The sequence below is a fragment of the Notolepis coatsorum genome (genome assembly GCF_963971535.1).
Source record: "Notolepis coatsorum genome assembly, chromosome: 20".
NCBI classification, from domain to species: Eukaryota; Metazoa; Chordata; class Actinopteri; order Aulopiformes; family Paralepididae; genus Notolepis; species Notolepis coatsorum.
Genome location: NC_140184.1, coordinates 21,684,405 through 21,710,393, shown reverse-complemented (window position 1 = coordinate 21,710,393; position 25,989 = coordinate 21,684,405). Strand labels below are relative to the sequence as shown.

General features: G+C 46.0%; 1 protein-coding gene across 1 annotated transcript in view; it reads right to left on the bottom strand.

Moving 5' to 3' along the window:
• Window positions 1-25,989, bottom strand: part of LOC311246826 (ATP-binding cassette sub-family C member 12-like) — a gene marked incomplete at both ends in the record, with an annotated part of 156,847 nt that overhangs the window by 78,913 nt on the left and 51,945 nt on the right. Inside the window, 7 exons of the mRNA XM_084337072.1 lie at window positions 2,930-3,064; window positions 18,088-18,291; window positions 18,501-18,573; window positions 20,424-20,548; window positions 20,702-20,773; window positions 23,862-24,077; window positions 25,368-25,475. Coding sequence (XP_084193198.1) covers window positions 2,930-3,064; window positions 18,088-18,291; window positions 18,501-18,573; window positions 20,424-20,548; window positions 20,702-20,773; window positions 23,862-24,077; window positions 25,368-25,475 — 933 coding nt within the window. The remainder of the gene's footprint in view (window positions 1-2,929; window positions 3,065-18,087; window positions 18,292-18,500; window positions 18,574-20,423; window positions 20,549-20,701; window positions 20,774-23,861; window positions 24,078-25,367; window positions 25,476-25,989) is intronic.

Here is a 25,989-nt window from a genome sequence, read left to right as displayed (position 1 = left end):
TACTGTATACACGTTAGATCTATACACTTATCGATTTTTTCGAATGGTGATCAGGAATTGGAATATACCATTTGGATACCATCTGATGTCAGGTAAGGAATCTATGTTATCAGTGTTAATAATCAGACTCGTTTTCGAGGAGATATAAGCTTTTTTGTGATATGTGCTCTATCGGTTTCACTGTAAAATCCATGAGGAAATGAAAACAGCTATTATCAGCGCGCGCCTCGAATGTGCGTGCGTGCACGTATACTATTGATCATCTAGCGTTTATTTGAAAACGATTCATAAATAGGCCGACAAATATCAACGTTCTGGAATATTCCAGTAAAAGGCGATTATCACAGAATGGGCTGTTTTTCACCTGAAAACGGGCGCTTTTCAAAATGCTCTCAAACGGAAATGAAGCGATAAAAAACCAATCTGCCTTGACAACACTGACTGGAAAATGATTCTTTGATAAGCGACGGGCAGATTAGACACATAGCCATAATTTAAAACATAGATTAGGCGATATTAACGTTAACATTGGCACCGATGGTGGCATTCAAGCACTAAGTTGTGCGCCCCCTGGTGGCACTGAAAGTGTTAAAATGGTCATGTGAAAATGGGCTCCAGACTCACTTTTTTCACCACCGTGATGAATGAGAGACCTCCTCCAATGTACAGTTTCTATGTCAAATGTATATACACTCTTTTCTGGACACTTTTTGTATCACAAACAGTACTGTATTTGCAAATCTGGTATGTCATAAATGTATAGATGTAGCAGTACTGTCTATCCAGTGATGTACCTGAACGTGTTCAATGAACGATCGTTCGTGAACGGCGTTCAAAAGTGTGCCAGATTTCATATGCCTTTCAGCCGAAAACCCAGTTAAAACACACCGTAAACAGGCTTTATAATAATGCGGAAAACCACCCATTCTGGCAACTGCTCTGGGCGGGGCTTCGGGGAGTCTGGTAGAATAGCAGCTGCACTCGCACTTGGCTCTGCACTCGCTCAGAGTCAGACTCTACGACGTCGGTGTATGAGCATTTAAAATAGTTTTAGTTAAAGTCAGTAAATGTTTTGCACTTTGAATATTGAACTTTGAGGTACAACCTTAGTTTCATACCTCAGCCTGGTTCCTAGTACCTCGTGTTGTGTTAGTACAGAGTTATGTCGGGATTGTCGGCACATGTTTATATGTTTGCACAATGACTACTTTCACTTTTGGTACTTTAAGTATATTTAGATTATTATACTTAATAAAGACCATTCAAACAGCACGTTTTTCCTCATGTTTTTGAAAATATACTGTAGAGATGAAAGCTGCAGCTGCTACTAGTGTGGACTGAATGGGCGGCAGCAAAGCGTTATGGAAATGCCAGTATTCTGTGGTTCTATTATGGGTTGTGGCAATACATTTGACAAATAATAGCTCGCAGCAACGTATTGAAAAAAGAACTATAAACTATAAATTCGTTCATTTTTGAAACCATGAACTTTAGTTCAACATTTTGAATTATGAACTATGAACTGAACTAGTTCATTTAGAAATTTGTGAACTGTGAAATGAACTAGTTCATGTAGAAAGTGAACTTTCCCAACACTGTGTCTATCTGTATGTCGTGTGTGTCATATATGTTATGATGAATTGAAAATGGGGGACCCTGATGTAAACAAGACGAAAGTCTTTCTCTGGTCTGCATCCCCTTAACAATTGTATGTATTGAGCTGTACTGTACTGTACCCATTCTGCAATCTGTTAATAAAGTTTTCATTCAATCAATCAATCAGAGAGAGAGAGAGAGAGAGAGAGAGAGAGACAGAGAGAGACAGAGAGAGAGGGAGAGAGACAGAGAGAGAGAGACAGAGAGAGAGAGAGCGAGAGAGAGAGAGAGAGAGAGAGAGAGAGAGAGAGAGAGAGAGAGAGAGAGAGAGAGAGAGAGAGAGGGGGGGGGGGGGGGGGGGAGAGATCGCGCGCATAGGTTCTAGGTTGAATCAATTGATGAACAAGGACGTTGGAACGTTTCATTATAAGCGTCTTGCAAGTTGCAACGCTGGTTACTGTAAGATATGAAAATACTTGCCAGTACTGTAAGGATGGTCATGGTTGTAGGCAGCTGTGTTCAACGAGCCCGCCAGCTTGATTATGTGTAGGGATGTCCCGATCACGTTTTTTTGCTCCCGATCCGATCCCGATCATGTGATTTTGAGTATCTACCGATACCGATATTTACCGATCCGATCAAAACATGACCATGTTCACGTCTTAAACTCATACTGAGGCCTTAGTTTTGGTTTTAAATTGCATATCATCATTAATTTATTTATTGTCACACAGAGCAGAAGAATTTTGCCAAAACAAACCAATAGTATCCAGCTGGATAACGTCAACATTCAGGGTGAACGTAATGTGAGAAATTAGGATTAAAAAATAAATAAATAAAAAAATTATTTCGGTCTGAGAGTGTGGCTGGTCTGCCGTTCTGATATGATATGGAACCTTTTCTGTAGCTGTCTCTGTAGCTGTCTCTCCTAAATTCAGTGAACGTTTTAGTTCTTCTTGATAGATAGATAGATAGATAGATAGATAGATAGATAGATAGATAGATAGATAGATAGATAGATAGATAGATAGATAGATAGATAGATAGATAGATAGATAGATAGATAGATAGATAGATACATTCATACATACATACATACATACATACATACATACATACATACATACATACATACATACATACATACATACATACATACATACATACATACATACATACATACATATCATACATACATACATACATACATACATACATACATACATACATACATACATACATACATACATACATACATACATACATACATACATACATACATATACATACATACATACATACATACATACATATATACAGATGGTATTCTTACTTTGGAATGTTCCGACTGATAATTGTTGATGAGCTGTGCATAGCGGCCCTCTGTCTGCATCAGGTCCTTGTGCGTCCCAGCCTCCTGGATCACACCGTTCTCCAGAACCAACACCTCATCACAGAACTCCAGGTACTGACGGAAACACACAAGGTATTCAACAAGATCACACAGGTGTGGATTGCTTAAGTAATTACCACCTTAACCTAAAATGACTAGAATATAGAATTACAGTAAAGTACAGTCATTATTGCATTCATTATATCATATCACTGGTAACAATTATAGGCATCCACCTGCCCTTTGACCTTACAGAGAGCAGCATTTGGGTCTTCTCTCAGTAATAACATGACGAATTCCTTGTCTCCACTAGCCATGGTTTGGCCTATCTGGCAAACTGTGAGCGTCTCCATTGTCTTTTAGAACCTGGACAAACCTGGCTGAAGCCCGGCCAAAGTCGGTTGGAAGGAACTGATGTATGGTTTAGCTAAGGAGGTTGTGTTGTTATTAGGGATGCTCGATATTGGCTTTTTTACCGATACCGATATACCGATATTGTCCAACTCTTAATTTCCGATACCGATATCAACCGATATCAACCGATACCGATATATGCAGGGTTTCCCCCCCAAAAAATTTGAATAATTTCAGGTAATTAACATTACATATATCTTGTTGTGGAATTTATACAACATTATGCATACTTTTGACAATACATAAAATCAGAATTTGTTCTTACTTGCTTGCCTGGGTAAATAAAGGATATAGAAATGTAAAAAAAAAAAAAAAAACATTATTTTTTTTTGAAAACCGATACCGATATTTTCCGATATCACATTTTAATGCCGATATCGGCCGATAATATCGGTAGGCCGATAATATCGGACATCCCTACTCCCCACCCTTCCAACGGGGAACAGAGGGAAACGACTAAGATCCTCTAATACCATGGGAGCGCCAAATGTTGTCTTTTTACTTTGAGTTATGTTAGAATCTGAGTTATGTTAGAATAGCAGTTGCTTTAAATGTGCACATGGACATTTGTGAAGTACAAGAATAAAAAAATGTTGGACATGAAGAGAGGCTTGGAGAATCTCCATTGGGGGGTATCTCCGTCACTAGGGGGGGGCTTCTCCAATAGGAGAGCTGATTCCCCTCCAAACCGCAAACGGGAGAAAAAGTGCTAACCATATAGCTTATTTTATTTTCATTGCATTTTTTCTTATTGTGTTGTCAGTTTGAATTTTTCATACGGTGACATGGGAGGTACAGAAGTGGGCAGGCTGAGTTCAGTTGGGGGGGAATGTCGGGGGAGGGGCCATCGTTCCAGCGGTTCGACCCGGGGGAGGGGGGCCTTGCGTGTTGTGGGATCGGTATGGGGGGGGTTCCTGGGGCCGGGGGGGCACCGGACGTGGGGTCGCGGGGCCATTGAGGACGGAGTGGTGCTTTGGCCATCTGCGGGCCTGGGCTTGGGGTTCTCGTGGGCCTGGGGGTCGGGCGGGGGCGGGTGGGGGCTCGGCTCCGCGCATGGTGGACCAGGATACGGGGGTGTTCTGTTTCTCGGGGAGGAGGGCGGGAGGGAGGGGTTTCTTGCGGGGTCGGTGGGCGTGGGGTGGGGCTCTCGTGACATGGGAGGTAGCGGGCTTGGCTTGGTGGGGGGGAGTCCCGTTCCCTCCCCTCTACTGGGCCTGGCCCAATTAATTCAAGGGACCCCTGTCGCTGGGGGCCTGGCTCCGCGCGTATCGGCCTGGGATATGGGGGAGTTCTATGGGCTTAACTCAAGGGAGGAATGTCGGGGGAGGGGGGCCATCATTTCCACGGTTTGGCCCGGGAGAGGGGGGTCTTGAATGTTGTGGGGTCATTGTGCGTGGGGTGGGGTGCTTGGTGACATGGGAGGTAGCGGGCTTGGCTCGGTGGGGGGGAGTACCACCCCTCGCTCCTCTACTGAGCCTGGCCCAATTAAATTCAAGGGACCCATGTCGCTGAGTGCTCGGCCCCGCGTGGGACGGACCTGGGATGTGGGGAGCCCTGTTTCTAGGGGTGGATGACCGGAGGGGGGGGGGTCCCTCTTTCTAGGCGGCTGAACGCAGCCATATTAATTCAAGGGGCCCATGGCTGTATACTGTTGTGTTATTGATGTTATTGTAGGTATTGTCTAAGTGTTGTACGTCTGTAAATGTGAATACAAATTTAAGTTTAAAAAAAATTATAATAAAAAGAAGCACAGTGGATCTACTGAAGGAATACGGCCACTACTCAGGATACAAACTAAACGTGACAAAGACACAGACATTAGCATGGAACTATGCCCCAACGACGGAAATTAGGGAGGAGTACGGGATAAGGTGGGACATGGACAAGATTAAATACTTAGGGGTGAACATCACGAGAGGGGTGGGGAAACTGTTTGAGGCGAATTATACACAGATAAATCAGAACATCAAGAGAGACTTAGAGAGATGGACGGTAATGCCCTTGGACTTCAATTCAAGGATAGAGGTCATTAAGATGAACATACTATCAAGGTTACTATACCTGTTTCAGTCACTACCGATACAAATACCACAGAACCAATTCAGGGAGTGGGACAGACTGATATCGAGGTTCATATGGGCGGGGAGAAGACCACGGGTCAGATATAAAACACTACAACTACCAAAGGAAAAGGGAGGGATGGCAGTACCCAGCCTACAAGACTATTATTATGCAGCACAACTGAGAGCAGTGACGTGCTGGTGTAACGACAGATATGAGGCCAGATGGAAAGACATTGAAAAAGAAGGGGAGGGATACAAGGTACAGGCTCTGGTGGGGGATAGGGAACTATTCAAGGAAAAAGAGGGACTGTTAGATCCAATCACCAAGTGCACCTTGACTATATGGAACAGAGTAGTAAAAAGACACAAATTGGAGAAGCAGTCAGGGGTTCTGAGATGGGTAGCACATGACAAGAGATTCAAGCCAGGGAGGTTGGACCATGGATTCAGAAGGTGGGAAAGGGGGGGGGGGGGGGGCAACAGCGATATGCAAAATGATAGAGAAGGGGGAAATGCAGACCCTACAAAAATTTAAGGAGAAATTTGGACTAGAAAACAGGGACCACTTCAGATATCTACAGGTTAGAGATTACTACAATAAAGAGATAAGAGGAGACAAGGACGAAGAACAGAATGGAATAATCGAGATGATAGTATGGGCATACGAAGGGGGGAAAGGAAGGGTAATATCAGCACTGTACCGGGCTATAATGAACAGCAAGGGACACACGACCGATTATATAAGGGAGAAATGGGAGAGAGAACTAGAGATAGAAATAACAGAGAAGGAATGGGGTAACAACAGGATCAAGGGTATGGAAATAATTTGGATGGAAAAACATAATCAGATTATTTATAACCCCGGAGCTGAAGGGAAAGTATGCACCAACACAAAGGACATGCTGGAGGATGTGTGGGAAGGAGGGGGCAAATCACACGCACATATTCTGGGGATGTCAGAAGCTGAAGGGGTATTGGGAGGAGATAGGGGAGGCAATGACCAGAATATTAGGATACGGGTTACCACAAATGGGACTGGTGCTTTACTTAGGGGACCTGACGCACGAGGGAATACAAGGGGGGGACAAATATTTAATAAAGATAATGTTGATATCGGCCAGAAAAGCAATAACGAGACTGTGGTACAAAGAAGATCCACCGACAATAGCACAATGGGTAGGAATAGTAGAGGAGATACAGGATATGGAGAGGATAACACATGCTGAGGCTACAGGAAGAGAAATTTGGGGAAAGATGGGGAAAGTGGGAGGATTATAAGGGGAACGAAAACGACATCACAGAGGAGGAACCAAATGCAACACAAAAGGGCGAAGGGTAAAGGAGGAAAGAGGTTCAAGGAGGGTCTCTGAACCTGTGTCACACACCTTTGCTTTAGTTAGTTTTTTCTATTTTTATTTCTGTTGGGTATGACAATTGTTTTATGTTTTTTGTACTTTATTATTTAGGTCTGTTTAACAGTGTTCTTTTATTGTATGTTTATATTTAATTTCATGGATGTACCCGTATATGTATGTCGATATGTTATGGATGTCAATATAAATGTTATGTTGTATGTCCATAAATGTTGAATACAAATTTAAGTTTAAAAAAAAGAAAAAGAAAAAGAAGCACAGTGAAGTTACCTAGTATAATTTTCAATCAATCAATCAAACCGGTTGTTATTTGATTGATTGATTGAAAATTGTATTACCAGATTGCAGAATGGGTACAATACAGTATGGCTCAATACACACAATTGTTAAGGGGATGCAGACCAGAGAAAGACTTTTGTTCACATTCACCACACACCTTCCTCACTCCTCTTCATCCTCCCTTCCATCCACCACGGAAGCCTCACGGCCATAATGGTCAGCACTCCTTCACCCCCTGTCACTCAAATCAGCTGCACCTCATCTCCTGATTCACACGCTGCCAGGCACCTCACTCTTCACAGCTGTATCCCATTCCCTGATCACCAAGACCCTACTTCTACCGGAGGATGCTGACCAGAAGTCATCGTGGTGTTATTATCATTACCTAGTGAGAGAAAACGGGGTTTATTCAATGTATGTGATGTATAGATTGGGGGGAGATGGTAGCATGTAACGGTGCCAGAGAGGTCGAAGTGCATGCTGACGGTGGAAGCAGGAGACGGTGGTTCAGTAGAGCAGGGTGATTGTGAGCACCACACTGAGCAGGGCCGAATGTTGACATTCCTTGTAAGAACACATTGATAAGAGCGAGTGTGGGCCCAGAGAGCAGGGTGGAGAGAGGTTCATCTTAATGAAACAGTAGTGAAACGTTTTGAAATGTGTGAAAGGTTATTAGCAGTTGTCATGACAGCGTCGCATGACAACCAGGAGAGGGGCGGGGGCCGTCGTTGCTATGACGAAGATCTATAAGTCGAACAGTGTTTTCCGGGTGTAAGGCAGACCAAGAGCGGCTAAGGGCAGACTACAATCTGACTAGAGACTCTCTCCTCTCATCACGGAGAGGGGGGGGAGGAGGAATGACACATCGTCATTAGCTTCGGCTAACGCGAGGAGGGTTTAGGCTAAAGACCAGGAGGACGATAGACTGAACACACCGAAAGATCATTAGAATAGACTTTTCAAGGACAATACAATCTGTTAACATCTGAGCTGAGGCTTCTGTTTATATCAATAAACAACGCTTCTCCTTGTAAGGTATTACGCTGTGTCAAAGTGTCGAATTCTTATGAAGGTGGAGAATTATTATGGTTTGCGGATCGCACTAACGGGGAGAGAAGGATTTTATCAGCCAGTATAGGAGACGTCAGGACCATTAAAATTACACAACGCAGAGGAATTGGATGGAGAGAGGATAACACAAGAAGACGTGATACTGGCCAGATTGATCAGAATCTAACAGTTGGTTGCCGATGACAGCCGGATTTGCAAGAGATAAGAACAACGGAAAAAGACTTTTTCAATAATGGGATGACAGTGGACAACAGTCATCGTGTGTGGGAGAATCATGATTGAAGCAAGGCCGGCCAGCCCTGAGAGAGTGCGCCGAGTCGAGCGGTCAGGAGGCGAACCAGCGCTGTAGGAGAAACAGCGCTCAGGAGAAAGATGTGAGTTCACTGTGCACACACGGTTGTTTTGATCTTTTAAGCCAAATAAAAACGAACAGATAGTGCATCCGTAAATAAGTAGCGACAGAGAATGCCAGCTGTAATAGTGTGTTTTGGGACAGAGCAGAGCGGCACGTTTTTGTTTTGAAAATCGAGGGTCTTATCTACAGAGAATGAAAACAAAATGGGGCCGGTGCAGAAGGAGTGCTGGCGAGAGTGAGGCAGGCTGCACGTTTTTTGGTGTTGGGAGTGTAAATGCAGGAGGAGAAAGGGGGGGGGAACGCTTGAATCAGATCGAAAAAAATTTATGGCGGGACTGTTGTTATGACAGGAGGAAAGTCGAAAGGAGATTGTACCAGTGGGTATTATGTCCGATCAGGCAAGAGTATTAGTCTGAGATAGCGTCCCCTGATATGGATAGGAAAGAGAGGAAAACAGCTGTGTTTTTAGGCCTTGGAAGGAAGGGCAGCGGCCGTTTGTTTGAGAGAGTAGCCATTTGCACAGAGACAAGATGGCCGCAAAGGGCCACGAGGAGGATGAGACAAGATGGCTGTGAGCCACGAGGAGATAACAACAGATAAGAACCAGGAAGTGACACGTCAACTAAGACACCATAGAGGAATTTTTAGAGGAGTAAATCGCCACCTAGTGGCGGAGGGGGGGGGGTAGTGCTGGGGAGTTTTCATTACCCATAGGGGAATATTTAGATATAGGTCTGTACTACCATCTAGTGGCGGAGTGGGGGAGTGATCCAAGTTTAGAATCTAGAGGGTGGATCTATTATAATAATAATATTGATATACAGGTTAATTAAATAGAGTTTAATCATACAATGGATTAAATAAGAATTGCACAGAGAGAGGAGGTGCAGTTATTTGAATGTGTTAATTATGGAATAAAGAGGGAGTTTGAATTCTAGTGGGGCTTTCTCACACCTAATAAATAGGCAGAGTCTTCAGACGACACGTCACCAGAAGAACTGGCGCGCGCTGGGGGTCAACCTGGGATGAACAGATAGGGCGACGGAAGTGGGAATCGGTTAGCTGCTGGTGTCACGACGGAAGACGACAAACAGGGAACCGCCCTGTAGGATAGATAATAGGTGTGGAGAAGGTTGTAGACTAATAGAAAACACAAGGGTCAGGTGTACAGAAAACTGCTGGTGTTGTTTTCTGCTTTTAGGGTCTGGAGATGTCCGACCGCAGTGGAGACGACCAGGAGACAGACTGGAGGAGGAGGAAGCAGCAGGGGCCAGGCACCGCAGCCTGGTACACAGATCATCCACGACGAGAGGGAGGAGACGGCGGCGGTGGGAGAGCAGATGTGGAGAGGACGGCCAGAGACACTGAGCAGTAGCAGACCAGAGGAGACATTTTTGCCTAGGGGACCGCGCCCTGGAATGGGGACCAGCTCAGGAAAGGAGCCGTCACTGAAAGGGGCCCTTGCCCTAGAAGACGGGACCGGCCCAAGATGGGAGGTGTACTGTAAGAGGGAAGGGAGCGCTCTGATTTGACGTGGGGTGTACCTAAGTAGGGGGGGGCCAAAGGGTTTAGGTGTGTTGTCTGGAAAGTTGCGAATCTGTGTCTTTCTCTTTCTCTCTCTCTCTCTCCTCCCTGACCGTTGTTTGTCCTTTCTGGTTTAGGTGTGATGCGTGTAATGGAAAAACAATAAGGCAAACAGCAGACGGAGGGGCCCTAATTGTTATGAGTCTATTTTTGGGTATAATTAATTGAAAAACCAAGTAGTCAGTTGATTCTGAAGGTTGATTAAGAATCAAAGGGGGGAATGAGAGAAAACGGGGTTTATTCAATGTATGTGATGTATAGATTGGGGGGAGATGGTAGCATGTAACGGTGCCAGAGAGGTCGAAGTGCATGCTGACGGTGGAAGCAGGAGACGGTGGTTCAGTAGAGCAGGGTGATTGTGAGCACCACACTGAGCAGGGCCAAATGTTGACATTCCTTGTAAGAACACATTGATAAGAGCGAGTGTGGGCCCAGAGAGCAGGGCGGAGAGAGGTTCATCTTAATGAAACAGTAGTGAAACGTTTTGAAATGTGTGAAAGGTTATTAGCAGTTGTCATGACAGCGTCGCATGACAACCAGGAGAGGGGCGGGGGCCGTTGTTGCTATGACGAAGATCTATAAGTCGAACAGTGTTTTCCGGGTGTAAGGCAGACCAAGAGCGGCTAAGGACAGACTACAATCTGACTAGAGACTCTCTCCTCTCATCACGGAGAGGGGGGGGGAGGAGGAATGACACATCATCATTAGCTTCGGCTAACGCGAGGAGGGTTTAGGCTAAAGACCAGGCCTGGCCAGACAAGACAAGGCCAGACAAGATTGGACTGAATAGCAGGAGGACGATAGACTGAACACACCGAAAGATCATTAGAATAGACTTTTCAAGGACAATACAATCTGTTAACATCTGAGCTGAGGCTTCTGTTTATATCAATAAACAACGCTTCTCCTTGTAAGGTACAGTATTACGCTGTGTCAAAGTGTTGAATTCTTACGAAGGTGGAGAATTATTATGGTTTGCGGATCGCACTAACGGGGAGAGATAAGGATTTTATCAGCCAGTATAGGAGACGTCAGGACCATTAAAATTACACAACGCAGAGGAATTGGATGGAGAGAGGATAACACAAGAAGACGTGATACTGGCCAGATTGATCAGAATCTAACACTAGGTACGACGCCTCAGTCCGAAGACCTGCTAGACACTCTCGTGTGATTATTCCCTATTCTAACATTCCTTCTCTTGTGCCCAGGACCTCCATTCCAGCGAGCCCCTGTCTGGACCCCTGGAGCTTTACTAAGGAGTTCCTGCTCACTCTCTCGACACGGACCTGTGTCTTCCGTCCGCAGTAGCACTGGAGTGCACCTGCTCTCATTGCCCCAAGAACATTCCCAATTCCTGTCTGTTGTACATTTCTGGATGTAACTCTTGTCTGCTTGGGGAATACTATTAAATATCCTGAAACGCTCCATTCTCTCCTCTCCTGTGTTCAGCGATTGGGCTCTGCTTAAAACCCATTCTCACAGAACACCACGACCAATGATGTCAGAACCAGCTGCACTCGAGATCGAGGAAGTTTCAGAGGCAATTCGTGAGTATCATCAACGGCCAGACCGCTCGGGTAGACCAACTCTCCCACTCAATAGATGCAGTCACTGTTCAGCTTACCGCTCTGCGGAGCGAGACAGACAATTTGGCAGTTTCGAGGCATACGTCACGGCTCAGCAAGCCTCGCCAGACACCCCACCCATGGCTGCGATTCCCCTGCACAGAGAGCCCCACGTTCCCGCACCGGAGCGTTATGACTGGAGCATCTCCAAATGTCGAGCCTTTATCTTTCAATGTTCGTTAGTATTCGGGCAACAGTCACACACTTTCCAAAGTGAGAAGTCTAAAATCGCTTACCTGTCGGCCCTGCTCACAGGTCCTGTGCTAGAATAGGTGACCGCTCTCCACTTCAATAATTCTCCCCTCTGCGAGTCATATTCCGCATATATTGACGACATGCGCAAAGTCTTCGACCACCCTCCGGGGGGCTCGGATAGAGCTGCCGGCTTATTCACAATCCGGAAATCGCAGTGTGAGCGAATACGCAATCGAATTCCATATCCTGGCAGCCGGCTCCAACTGGGGTGACACGCCACTACGAGGGGCTTTCCGCCAAGGCCTGGGCGTCTGTTCGAGCCTTGATATTGCTCCCAGCTCCGGTCCGAACATGCAATTCAGTGCCACGCTGTGTCTCAATGGCCAATCACTCCCGCTGTCCGCCCTGGTCGACTCAGGTGCAGACGAGAATCTCATCGACGCTGGGGTTGTTTCCCACTACCACATTGCTACCGACACCCTGCCAATACCCTGTGACGCTCGCGGGTTAACGGGAAGTTGCTCACGCGAATAACTCGCCACACTGTACCCCTCCGCCTCCTATTGTCAGGAAACCATAGCGAGAGTATCCGCTTTCATGTCACCAACTCTCCCCACAATCCCATTGTCCTTGGCATGCCGTGGCTAAAACTACACAACCCCGTCATAAACTGGCCTACTGGCCTGGTGACAAGTTGAAGCGCTCACTGTCACGTCTCCTGCCTGCAATCAGCTCGGCCACCACTGCGGGTCGCTGGTTCTCGCCTTCCCAACGAACCCATTGACCTGTCTGCTATTCCTCCTGTCTACCATGATTGCAACTATGTGTGTTACTGCTTCGCGGCATAAGCCCCATAATGCTCTCCCCGCTGTTGAAAGCCGGAGCACGGAGGGTCGTTGATGAGCGCAGCGATCCCGCTCGCGGTAGCCCCTCTCCCCGCTGGCGAAAGCCTTATCGCAGCACGGCTGAGGGTCGCGCCGCGGCTCATGCGCGTGCTCGGCCAATCAGAGCGCAAAACGGCAACGCGGAAACCGAACAGCGTTGTAGAAGGCATAGACGCAGCCGGATGCTCTCTCCCGGCAGTTTGTCCCCGAAGAGGGTTCCGCACACCCTGACACCATCCTCTCCTCCTCCTGCTTGGTGGCCGCCGCCACCTGGGAGATCCAGTCCATCGTCAGGGAGGCTCAGCACGTCCAGCCGGACCCAGGTAACGGCCCACCTAACCGGCTTTTTGTCCCCGACCTCGTTCGCTCCCAGGTGCTCCAGTGGGTTCACGCTTCCCGGTTCGCCTGTCATCCTGGGATTGACCGTACCCTGTCCCTGCTGAAGCGGCACTTCTGGTGGGTCTCCATGAGGGAGGACACCCGCGCCTTCATCCTTGCATGCGCCGTCTGTGCTCGTGGAAAGGCTTCCCACCGACCACCTGCCGGGCTCCTCCATCCGCTCCCTGTTCCCGGTCGGCCCTGGTCGCACGTCGCCCTGGACTTTGTCACCGGCCTTCCTCCCTCACACGGTAACACAGTTATTCTCACTATTGTTGACCGTTTCTCGAAGGCCGTGCACTTTTTTGCTTTCCCCAAACTCCCCTCTGCTTCAGAGACCGCGGACCTGATGGTGCTCCACGTCTTCCGCCTCCACGGGATCCCGGTGGACATCGTCTCCGACAGGGGCCCTCAATTAGTCTCCCAGGTCTGGAAGGCCTTCTGCCGGGCCCTGGGGGCCACGTCAGTCTCTCCTCCGGGTACCACCCACAGCCAGTCGGAGCGGGCCAACCAGGACCTGGGATCCGCCCTCCGCTGCGTGACGACCCGGGACCCCTCCGGCTGGAGTACTTTCCTGCCGTGGATAGAGTATGCCCACAACTCTCTGTATTCGGCGGCCACAGGTCAGTCCCCCTTTGAGTCCTCTCTGGGCTACCAACCCCTGCTGTTCCCTGCCCAGGAGGAGGAGATCGCTGTCCCATCGGTACAGGACCACCTTCGCCGCTGCAGGAGGATTTGGGAGGACACGAGGGCCGCGCTTCTCCCCTTCGCGGACCAGAACCGTCGCTTCGCCGACCGCCACCGGACCCCGGCTCCCAACTATCAACCAGGTCAGATGGTATGGCTCTCATCTCGGGACCTGCCGCTCAAGTCTGTTTCCCGTAAACTAACCCCCCGTTTTGTTGGTCCCTACAAGATTCTGTCCCTCATCAACCCCTCAGTCGTCAGACTCCAGCTCCCCTCCCATATGCGGATTCACCCCTCTTTCCATGTCTCCCAGCTGAAGCCGGTGGTCTCCAGTCCCCTGTCTCCCCCTGCTCCGGAGCCTCCCCCTCCGCTGGTCATTGACGACCACATTGTCCGGCAGTTGCTGGACGTGCGGCGCCGCGGCTACCAGTACCTGGTCGACTGGGAGGGCTACGGCCCAGAAGAGTGCAGCTGGATCTCCCGCCAGATGATCCTGGACCCGGACCTTGTCCGGGATTTCCATCGGGCCAACCCTGACAAGCCTTGGCCGCCAGGGGGAGCCCGTAGAGGGGGGGGTCCTGTCATAATCACAGCAAGAGCATTCTTCACTCCTCCTCATCCCCCCTTCACATTCACCACACACCTTCCTCACTCCTCTTCATCCTCCCTTCCATCCACCATGGAAGCCTCACGCCCATATATGGTCAGCACTCCTTCACCCCCTGTCACTCAACTCAGCTGCACCTCATCTCCTGATTCACACGCTGCCAGGCACCTCACTCTTCACAGCTGTATCCCATTCCCTGATCACCAAGACCCTACTTCTACCGGAGGATGCTGACCAGAAGTCGTCGTGGTGTTATTATCATTACCTAGGTACGACGCCTCAGTCCGAAGACCTGCTAGACACTCTTGTGTGATTATTCCCTGTTCTAACATTCCTTCTCTTGTGCCCAGGACCTCTGTTCCAGCGAGCCCCTGTCTGGACCCCTGGAGCTTTACTAAGGAGTTCCTGCTCACTCTCTCGACACGGACCTGTGTCTTCCGTCTGCAGTAGCACTGGAGTGCACCTGCTCTCATTGCCCCAAGAACATTCCCAATTCCTGTCTGTTGTACATTTCTGGATGTAACTCTTGTCTGCTTGGGGAATACTATTAAATATCCTGAAACGCTCCATTCTCTCCTCTCCTGTGTTCAGCGATTGGGCTCTGCTTAAAACCCATTCTCACAGTCATAAATGTATAGATGTAGCAGTACTGTCTATCTGGGTTTAACATGGTTTGTGGAGCTCCCTCTGGTGTCTACTAGTCAGTGGATCTACTATTGGATCTACTTTCTCTGTGGATGGTTTTGTGAATAAATCTCCATTATGCTTCAATTACTGTGTTTATTCTATAGCAATAAGGTTGGGTGAATTCGGCCATTAAATAAAATACATTACACCACTTGTTTTTTCCCCCTCCATTTTCCTCCGATTTTCTCCCATCCCAATGTTAGTCGTATGCCAATTCCCAATCCCCTTCCTGGTCGCTGCGCACTTACCCCCCACAGTCAGATCATCTGGGAGAGTGGAGGCTATCACGTGCTTCCTCCGACACACGTCCAGCCAATCAACCGCTTCTTTTCACCTGGCAGCGCGGATCCTCCCTGAGAGGGCGTAGCGTGTGGAAGGATCACACTATCCCACTCAGGTCCTATCCGCGCTTAGCAGGCGCCCCAACCGAACTGTAGGAGTCGCTGTTTACAACGACCCGGACCCACCCCGCCAGCTTCTCCCACCCTCTAATACAGCCAATTGTATTAGTGTGAACGGCCAGCCAAGCTGGTGACAACCCCGGAGCTGTGAGCTGGTTTCGAACAGGCGAATCCAGCTCACAGCTCCGGGGTTGGTGACGAACGCAATCTCCGCTACGCCACCTAACCGCCCCACATTACACCACTTGTAGTCATGTGTTATAGGAATTAGATCATGCCTGGGGGTCTAACGACCCTCCGCTGTGCGTCGGGCCTAACAACCACCCCTAGGCTTGATCTAATTCATATAACACACTCCTGCACATGATGTAATGCTTAAATAATAGACCCTAAGGGGAGCAGATACAGAGCGAAGAGGAGGGGTGCCAGGATGGAACCTTGAGGTACACCACAGGGGAGGGAAGCAGATGATGACTGGAAATCGACGCACAGAAAAGCTCCTATCCGACAGATATTACCTGAACCACTCTAGAGCAGTACCTCTGATGCCCACATGGTGCTCTAGGCGGGGGATAGTGGTCTGCAAGGGCCTTGAAATAAAGCCCGAGCCCTGCCCGAGCCCGTGAACTTCAGGCCCTGCCCGAAAATAAGCCAGACTGTAAATAATATTTTAAGCCCTAGCCCGCGTGAAAACCAGAAAAAAATTATTATTATTATTATTAAAATATAATTTTTTTTGTATTTGTTTTAAATATTCGAAACACGGTTTTATATGAACGTAATAAATAAACAAAACTAAGAAGCATTTACATAGCCTGTTTCGCTCTTATTAGAATGCCGTCTCTCCCAGTGCTCGCTTATAGACTGACTCACACATCAGCCTCGTAAAACGTATTGAAGGCTATAGAATCTTCTTTGACACACACACACACACACACACACACACACGACACACAATAGCCTACTCAGTCACTATACAAACAAACAGAAAACAGAAATCAGATTTCAAGATATTGAAAAGCACAACAAAACAGGTAGCGACCCAGCAAATAATAAACATCACTCACCACGACGTCAGCAACGCGTTGAACAACATTAACAAAACTTCGCCAACCGGCTACATACATCCCAAGAACAAATTAAAACGTTCGCCAACTGGCTATATTCCAACACAACCAATCGAGTTGAACTTGTCCCCTGAGTTCTCCCTGCGCGCTGCGGTAATTACATCCAAATGTTTCTCTGGCGCAAAAGAGAAAACGAATCTTAAGGAAAACGAAGGTTATCCTATAACCCTAGTTATATGAAAGAAAAAAAACGCAATAAAAAAAAAAAAAAATAAAATAAAAAACGTGGTGCCCGGACCCGGCCGAGCCCGAATTATCTATTAAAAAAAAAAGCCCTACCCAGCCCGAACCCGTCGGGCCTGGGCAAGGTTGCAGTGCACTAGTGGGGGATGAGGATGGAGTGGTCTACTGTATCAAAAGCAGCTGTGAGATCCAATAAAACAAGATAGATGGAGTTCCCAGAGTCAGCTGCTAACAAAAGGTAATTTAACACTAGAGAGCTGACTCTGTGCTGTGGAGGGCTTTAAAACCTGACTGGAATACCTACAAAAATTGTATTTTTTAAATTTAAATTTAAATTTTAAAATTACTGTAGTTGGATGGCTACCACTTTCTCTAAAATCTTAGAAATAAAAGGGAGCTTAGAGATAGGTCTAAAACTTTTAAAGACAGAGGTGTCCATACTAGGCTTTTTGAGTAAGGGCTGTACCACTGCCCGTTTCAAGCTTGCTGGTACCTCTCCTAGGGACACCCTAGTGTTTACCAATGTTAGGACATAGGGTCCAATGGTGTCCCAGACCTCTTAAAAAAACCGAGGGGGGAGAACATCAGTGGGAGAGCCAGATGGCTTCATTTGAGCAATAATCTTCTTCAGACAGGGGAGTGACATTGGCTAAAAATTACTAAAAACAGCAGAGCAGTTTACAAGAATAGATGGGTCATAAGAAAGAGGTAAATACAGGCTCTAATAGTTGCAATCTTGTCAACAAAGACATTTAAAAACGCTTCACATGTTTCAGCAGAGGTTTCACTACAGCTGGATTGGGGGGGGGGGTTTAAAACGGAGTTGAGAGTGTTAAAAAGGACACGGGTGGGCGCCCCAGTGGCGAACCACATAGCGCGCTCAGCCGCGACACGGGCGACCCGGGTTCGATTCCCGAACCTGTCGTTATTTCCTGAATGTCTTCCCCCCACTCTGTCTCCCATTCCTCCTCTGTCTCTCCCTACTGGACTGCCCAGTAGAAATAAAGCGATAAAACACAAAAAAAAAAATCCAAAAAAATAAAAAAATAAAAAAAAGGACACGGGTGATCCCATCAAGTGTGTGTGTGTGTGTGTGTGTGTGTGTGTGTGTGTGTGTGTGTGTGACATACTCCACTTTGAAAGCATATCCACCGCCACAGAATCCGACCTGCTTAATCCTACCTGTAGCTGGTGAGTGACCAGGATAATGGATTTCCCTTCCAGTTCCTTCTTGATGCACTCCTCAAAGATGTGTTTCCCCACGTGGGCGTCTACAGCAGACAGAGGGTCATCCAGGAGCAGGATGTCCTTGTTGGAGTAGATAGCTCTGGCCAGGCTGACCCTCTGTTTTTGACCTCCCGACAGATTCAACCCACGCTCACCTATCTGGGGACAGAGAGACGAGACACTCAGTGAGGGTCTCTGAATCAATAAGGACATCTCTTGTTTCGGAAATGTTCTCCGATACGGCATGTGTATGTGCAATGCAAAGATTATTTAGTTTTGTTCCCAGAAATACATGTCAGTGAGCTAGCATCACAAAGGGTCTGGCCTTTTTTGAAAGTGTGCCGATCTGCGTCAAAGAATTCGATTACCTCCGTTTCATCACCATATGGAAGAATTGCCAGATCAGGTTTCAAGCTGCAGGCATCAATAACTCTATCATACCTGAAAGGAAGATGAAAAGGACCTGAAAATCAGTCATCGTCAGAATCTTACTTTTTCAGGATGGGTGCTAGTTTTAAGAAGTTTTCTCCAAACAACAAACAAGAGTATATGCGAGCCTAGTTAAACCGGGCCCAGACACGACAGTCACGCATGGGGAGTCCGCCAGTCAGTCAGTTTGGGACATTCACTCTATTGTAGGCCCCGGCCCTCCTTGCTAGCATTGCTCAAAATAAGTAGGCTAATGAGTAGCACATGTGCCCCTGGTGACAATGACCCAACAGTATTAAATACTTTAATTTAAGTAAAAATTTTGTTTTCTAGTTGCTGAAATTTGTCTTATAAAAGTATAACTATTCTGTTTGACAAATTGTGTTTGGAGAGGCAGTAACTTACATGTGTTTTAAGCTAACCTAGTAGCACACAACTTGGGTAAACAAGAATAACGTTATGTATTCCCAATTGAAAGCACATGGCTAATATGCAGACACCGGCCTCACTACCTACCGAAGTCGGCCCATGTCACCCCACTTCTTAGGGACCTGCACTGGCTCCCCATTGCTGCACGTATCCGCTTCAAGGCCCTCGACCTAGCATACCGTGCGGCAAAGGGAACCGCTCCCGCCTACCTCCGGTCAATGGTCTCTAACTACACACCCTCAAGACCCCTACGCTCTGCATCTTCTGGCCGCCTCAGACCTACTCCTATCCAAGCTCCCGGAGGGTCATCAAAGAGAAGTCGCCTATTCTCAGTCCTTGCCCCACAATGGTGGAATGAACTACCCACCCCAGTTAGGACAGCCGAAACCCGTCCAATCGTTCGCCGTCGACTAAAGACGCACTTCTTCAACCATTATCTGAATAAAAAAAATTTAATAATTTTTTTTTTTAAATCTAACCCTAACTAACCTTACTGTCATGCACTTGTCCTAATAAACTAACCTACACTGTAGCACTCAACACTTTGATGAACATTGTTGCTCAGCTGATAGAGTTGTGCCCTTCCTGATGACTTGTCGTACAGAACTTGTAAGTCGCTTTGGATACAAATCTATGTATGTCAATATAGCCAATGGAAATGCTATAGGAATGGTCACGTGGGCTGGGTGAACCAATGGACAATTCCTATCGTTTCTCAGTCGTCCTGACCGCTCGTACCACTATGGTATTTGGGATATCGCTTATCGCCACCTACTGGCCCGCATGCTTGTTGGAGCAATTTATATGCGTTTATGTGTTTGTGTCTGGATGGAGTTTTTTTTTTTTAACACTGTCGTGTGGACGGGGATTTTATTTTAAACAGAGCCTGAGAATATCCGTTTGGCAAAATATCCATATACGTGTGGACATGGCCTTAGAGACAGTCCTAATTTATCTATCTCGGTTTGTTCGAGGGAAGCGACAGTTGTGATTGGAGGATAAAAAAAAAAGGGCGGATTTTTTAAAAACCATTCATACCCTACCTCACTGAGATCCTGCACCCCTACACCCCATTACAGTCTCTGAGGTCTGCTGACCAGTCCCTCCTTGTTGTCCCCAAATCCAGGCTAAAGAACAGGGGGGACCGTGCGTTTGTGGTTATAGACCCCAAAGTCTGGAATGAGTTGCCTCCCGAGTCCCCACATTAGGCTGGCCCCAACACTCCCAATGTTTAAATCCCATCTAAAAACACATCTGTTCTCCCTAGCATTTAAAATTTTTTACAGTCTGCTGCCGTAATATGTGTGTGGTTCTGTGTGCATTGTATTGTGATTAGTCTATGTGTTTTTTTACTGTATTGATTGATTGTGAAGCACTTTGGTCAACATTGTTGTTTTTATATGTGCTATATAAATAAAGTTGGATTGGATTACCTGGTTTGGTCAAACGGTTCCCCCATCAGAATGTTGTCTTTGACACTTCCATGGAATATCCAGGCTTGCTGTGAAACGTAAGCAAACGTTCCATCGGCTGTGATGGAGCCTTGCTGAAGGTGCATCTAGAATAGAGAACCATTTTGTGACCGTCAAAAACCATTATCGACTACTACAGTACGATCAATGAAGCCTATAGCATCTTTTTGATGACTTCAGCTTTAGAGATAATAACAATATTATGATTGAAAAACTGCAGTAGTTCGTTGGTAACCAACCTGTTCTAATATACTTGAAATCAGAGAAGACTTCCCAGAACCGACACTGCCACAAATTCCAAGAAGGTTGCCCTACAGGGATGAACAAACGTAAATGTATTGTCTGCTGCCAACCTGTTAAACACAACTTTACCAGTCACTGACCCCTCAGAGGAAATTCCACTGAGAATGAATTTCAGGTTCCGGTTGTTATCTGGTCAAAGATGGCAATTTCCTTAAAAATTCCAACGATATTCATTTCCTGTTATTCTGAATTAGGAGCTCTCATGGTCAAGGACAATGCACTCTTGTGTCATCATTGGACGCCTGAAATGGTTGAAAGACAAGTTTTTGCATCTATATTAAACACCTAGACCTCAGTCAAAACTCATAAAAGAATAGGAAATGTTTTAGGAAGAAGTCTACTTTTGCAGAATAATAACCTCAAGGTCCATTTCAGTGGGATTTCCCATTAAGACACCAACACCAACCTTCAGTAAGGTGAAGGAGATATTTCTCTTTACGACACCAACCTTCAGTAAGGTGAAGGAGATATTTCCCTTTATGACACCAACCTTCAGTAAGGTGAAGGAGATATTTCCCTTTACGACACCAACCTTCAGTAAGGTGAAGGGGATATATCTCCTTAAGAAACCAACACCAACCTTCAGTAAGGCGAAAGAGATATTGCCCCTTAAGACACCAACATCAACCATAAGTAAGGTGAAGGAGATATTTCCCTTTAAGACACCAACACCAATCGGTTCAGATCCTTTGAATGAATGAGAATGTCAACAATCACGACGACACATTGAAATCACTGGCTGCGCACAGAGAGGAGTGGTTAGGCAAAAAATTGTTCTGAGTATATTTGCTTATAAAACGTAATTGTCTAATTCAATTATTTTTAATTTCTCCATGTGGTGAATACACAGGTCACAACATGTTTACATGAACGTTTTGGAGTTGTATTTGGAGTGTATTCTGCAATCTGTTAATAAACTTTTCAATCAATCAATCAAACTATACACTGTAAGGGAACGTCAGGCTCCGGCCCCCCCTCACTTCCAGTGATGAAGCTAAGCTATGCTAACGGAGCGACTGTTCCAAAAGCTAAATGCACGCACAGAGACAAAAAAGGTATGTATCTTCTTGTCTAACTCCAGGGAAGATGTTAAATAAGCTAATTTCCCAAAATGTTGGAGTTTTCCTTTAAGACACCAACACCAACCTTCAGTAAGGTGAAGGAGATATTTCTCCTTAACACATTCGGCGCCAGACCCGAGATATCGCCAGCGGTTGAGCGTCAGACCCGAGATTTCTCAGGTTTTGGTATTTTTTTCTTTTATTTGATATTTTTATTCATTACAGGTTCACGGACCTCGGTGTCCCGATAGGAAATCATTCTGAGATTCCAAAAGTGCAATACCGGCAGCATCCTGCTAGGTGGCAGTATCGCCTACCCTTTGAAACCTTATTTCTCACCGTGTGTCTACATCTAAACCCCTCCGGGCGCAGAATTTAGACGGAGCCAAGTAAATCGCTTCTTCGACCACTTCGAAACACATCTAGCACACTCGACCCATAAGTTGTGCCAAATTATGTCCGGGACCAGATGGACATCAATACTGGAAATTGTGATCAGACAATTTGAATATTCTTTTTGGAATAACCCTGATCAAAGGTAAGGACTATATCAATTTCACCTTGATCCTACAATGTTTTCATATCGATCCAGCTGATCAGCGTGTGTGGTGTTCAAAACGAACGCCATTACTGGCTATCAAACCATGAAACATAATACCTATTATATACATTTGATTTGGAAATAGTAGCGTGTCCAGGCAAGAAACACCAACGCTTATAGACGAATTCACGTAGCGCCCTATAACTCAGCTTTTCAGGAGTTAGGCCGGATCACTCCTAAACTATACAATATTCACCACAGGATAACGCACAAACGTATACATGAAAACATTTTCTCTTTTTTGCATGTTCGACGGAAGAAAGTGACTGTCAAATGACCATAGTATTGTCTCCATAGCTATAGAATATAGATATAGCTCTCCAAACATAGTGACGCACAGTGAAAGTAGGCTATGGAAACCTGGCGCATTAGCTACAAGGATAAGGGTAATGGCTGGCACCCAATGTGTTAAGACACCAACACCAACCTTCAATAAGGTGAAGGAGATATTTCCCCTTAACTCTTTAACGGCCACCCACTTTTCCCATCTGTACCTCCTGGCGCCAGCGTTATTGACCATTTTAGCGATGTTTGCAGACCCATCGTGTGTTCTGTATTATAGCTATGGAGACAATAGTATGGCTCATTTGACAGGCATTGTTCATAGTCCATTACTGACTAATCAGTTCATTTCTACACACTGTAGTTTGTAGTTTATTACACGCTAAACATCGCCCATTTCCAAAATAATCCAGCCTTTTTCCATAGATCGCAAGATATGACGCGTTATATGCAATAATCGTTCTGGTTGATCGCCTGAAACCCCAAATATTCCCACATCAAAGGTATATATATCATGTACATATGTGCCTTCACAAAATCATCAAGGGGGGGGGGGGGAGGTCGTTTCAACTAGAAACTGCGATCGTGTTTGTCGAGCATGTTTTACGTCCGGTAAAACACGACACTGTGATCGTTACAAAAACATGTTTCAGGTTCGGTAAAATAGACATAGAATATACCTTACGTTAGCCAGAAGGTATTCCAAAAAGAATAATTCCCAGTGATCAAATCGCCATCGCGATTACCTGTGTATATGTCTATACTTGTGTATACAGGAAATAGGCTTCAGGCAAAAAAATCTCGAGGCGATCACTGTGTCACTCTGTCTCCGAGGAGGAGGAGCCCTTGCAAAAAATAATAATAGGTGTATCCACACCAAGCCATTCCAGTTCAAAAGGTAAGTGATACTGCCACCTGGTGAGATTCGATCATCATTGCAATTCCAACGTAGGCAGATGAGCCAGGGACACCTAGAGGGCTCCGGCTGACCGTATAGAATGGGGATCAAAGGAAAATATCAAAGGATTTGGCGCTCAACGGTTGGCGAGATAACCCGACTATACTCGGGTATGGCGCCCAAAGAGTTAAGACACCATCAACAACCTTCAGTAAGGTGAGGGAGATATTTCCCCTTAAGACACCAACACCAACCTTCAGTAAGGTGAAGGAGATATTTCTCAGGGTTGGCTTGACTTCTACATTCCCATTCTGAGGCATGGGCTTTAATCCGTTGACTATGTTGGGAGAGCTGCCTGATTGGCTCTCTGGCTTGATCCAGGACAGAGTAGCGTTGTTCATCACTATGGCTGATCCTGTGCCAGTTTCCCGTTTCAGATAGGACTCCGGGTTCTGGATGAGTATTAGCTTCTGTCCACAACAAACAAACAAACAAACAAACAAACAAACAAACAAACAAACAAACAAACAAACAAACAAACAAACAAACAAGCAAACACACACACAGCTTATCTTCCATCCTTGGCCTTGTTATACGTGTGTACATGTGCTGTAATCTGGTATCAATGGCTGGGTAAACAGTCTCTTGCTCTCCCTCTATCGCTCTCTCTAGCTGTGATTCAATATAGGCTACTATTTTTATGTGCATGAAATACATTATGAAGTAGGGCGGCTACGTGGCGTAGTGGGCAAGGCGCTCGCCACGAATGACGGAGACGCTGGGCTTGCCTGTTCCAGCCCAGCGCTCCACATTGCTTTCAGTTTAGCTGGTCGTTCATACTAATACACATTGGCCGTATTAGGGGGTGGGAAACTGATGGGTGGGGATCGGGTGTTGTGGACAGCGACTCCTACAGGTCGGTTGGTGTGCCTGCGCAGTAGAATCAGGAAGTGTCGGGGGCAGCGTGAGCCTCCCACGCGTTACTCCTCGACACTGAGAGATCGAGCTGCGCAGGTGAAAAGATGCGACTGCTGTTACCTCAAGTACCGGAGGGGACTTGTGCTATGTATGACTTAGTCCACATTGCAGCCGGCTTGTGGGAGGCAAGAAACAGCGTTCGTGACAGGGGAGGGTTGAATTGGATTATACGAAATTGGGATGGGAGAAAATATAGAAAATGGGAGAAAAAGTGGATAAAAAAAAAAAAAATACATTATGAAGTATTATATTAGAAAAGCTGGATGGAAAGCGCAAAAAGAACATAAAACTACCCTAATATCCCAAAAGGTTATTGCAATCACTTGAGGTGGATTTTGCCATTGTTGATAAAGAGTTTATGGACTAAATAGGTGATGTAAACGCATTTGTGGAATAAATAATGTAGCAAATAAAGGTTGTTGCTCTGTTCCGTGTTCAGGTAGATTGTTTAATCACCTCATGGATGGAAATGCACATTTGCATACTTTTTTGTGTGCAACATTTCAAAAGTATAATTAGCTCCCTCTCTCTCTGGCCTCATGCAGTGATGTGTACTGTTTACCAAGCCATGCTGGAGGCAAAAGGCAGAGCATTGGGCATACAAATGGATAATATACTACTGTTTTTCTTTTGTCCAGGTAGAGCAATTCTAATATATATATTATATAATATTGTGCTATGTTTGGTGCTAGCTCTGTGGTGGTGCAAGACACATCATGAAGAACGGTCTATGTTTTGCATGCTTTGTATCTCAATGTCTTTAATTCACAGCTATTTCTTGCCTTGAGTCGACTCAGAGATACTTGAGCCTCCGCCAAGGCTTTGACAGCGAAGGGCAGGAGACCCAGAGAGAACCTCATGGAGTTGAAGATGGCAATGATGGTGAAGGCCTGGAAAGGACACAATAAAGAAGGCTCAATACTGCCTGACACCATTCATACATGTACGTAAAACATAATTTCAAGGATACAGCAAATAAATAGCAGAATGCCATTGAAAAGCGTACCCAAAAGCGTAAAATGTTGGTTAATTTGTTGCACAGTAAATGTACTGTACAAAATACATTTTAATGCCAATATCGGCTGATAATATCGGTATGCTGATAATATCGGACATCCCTATTCATTATCATTATAATTATTTAATTCCACGGATGTCTGTAGTATCGGCAATCCCCAATGACTTGTCCCAGAGAAAGATGTTGAAACCATGGGCGCACACCGGTCTTTTTACAATACAATACAATACTTTTTTTTCTATTTACAATACAAAGCCGCTCGAGAATGCCGAATAAGTACGTAAATCGAGTTACGAAGGAATTCCTTGGTAACTTTTACGTATGTCCGTTTGAGAATGAGGACCATTGACAACACTCTTTGAGAGGGAGGGACATTCATCTCCAGA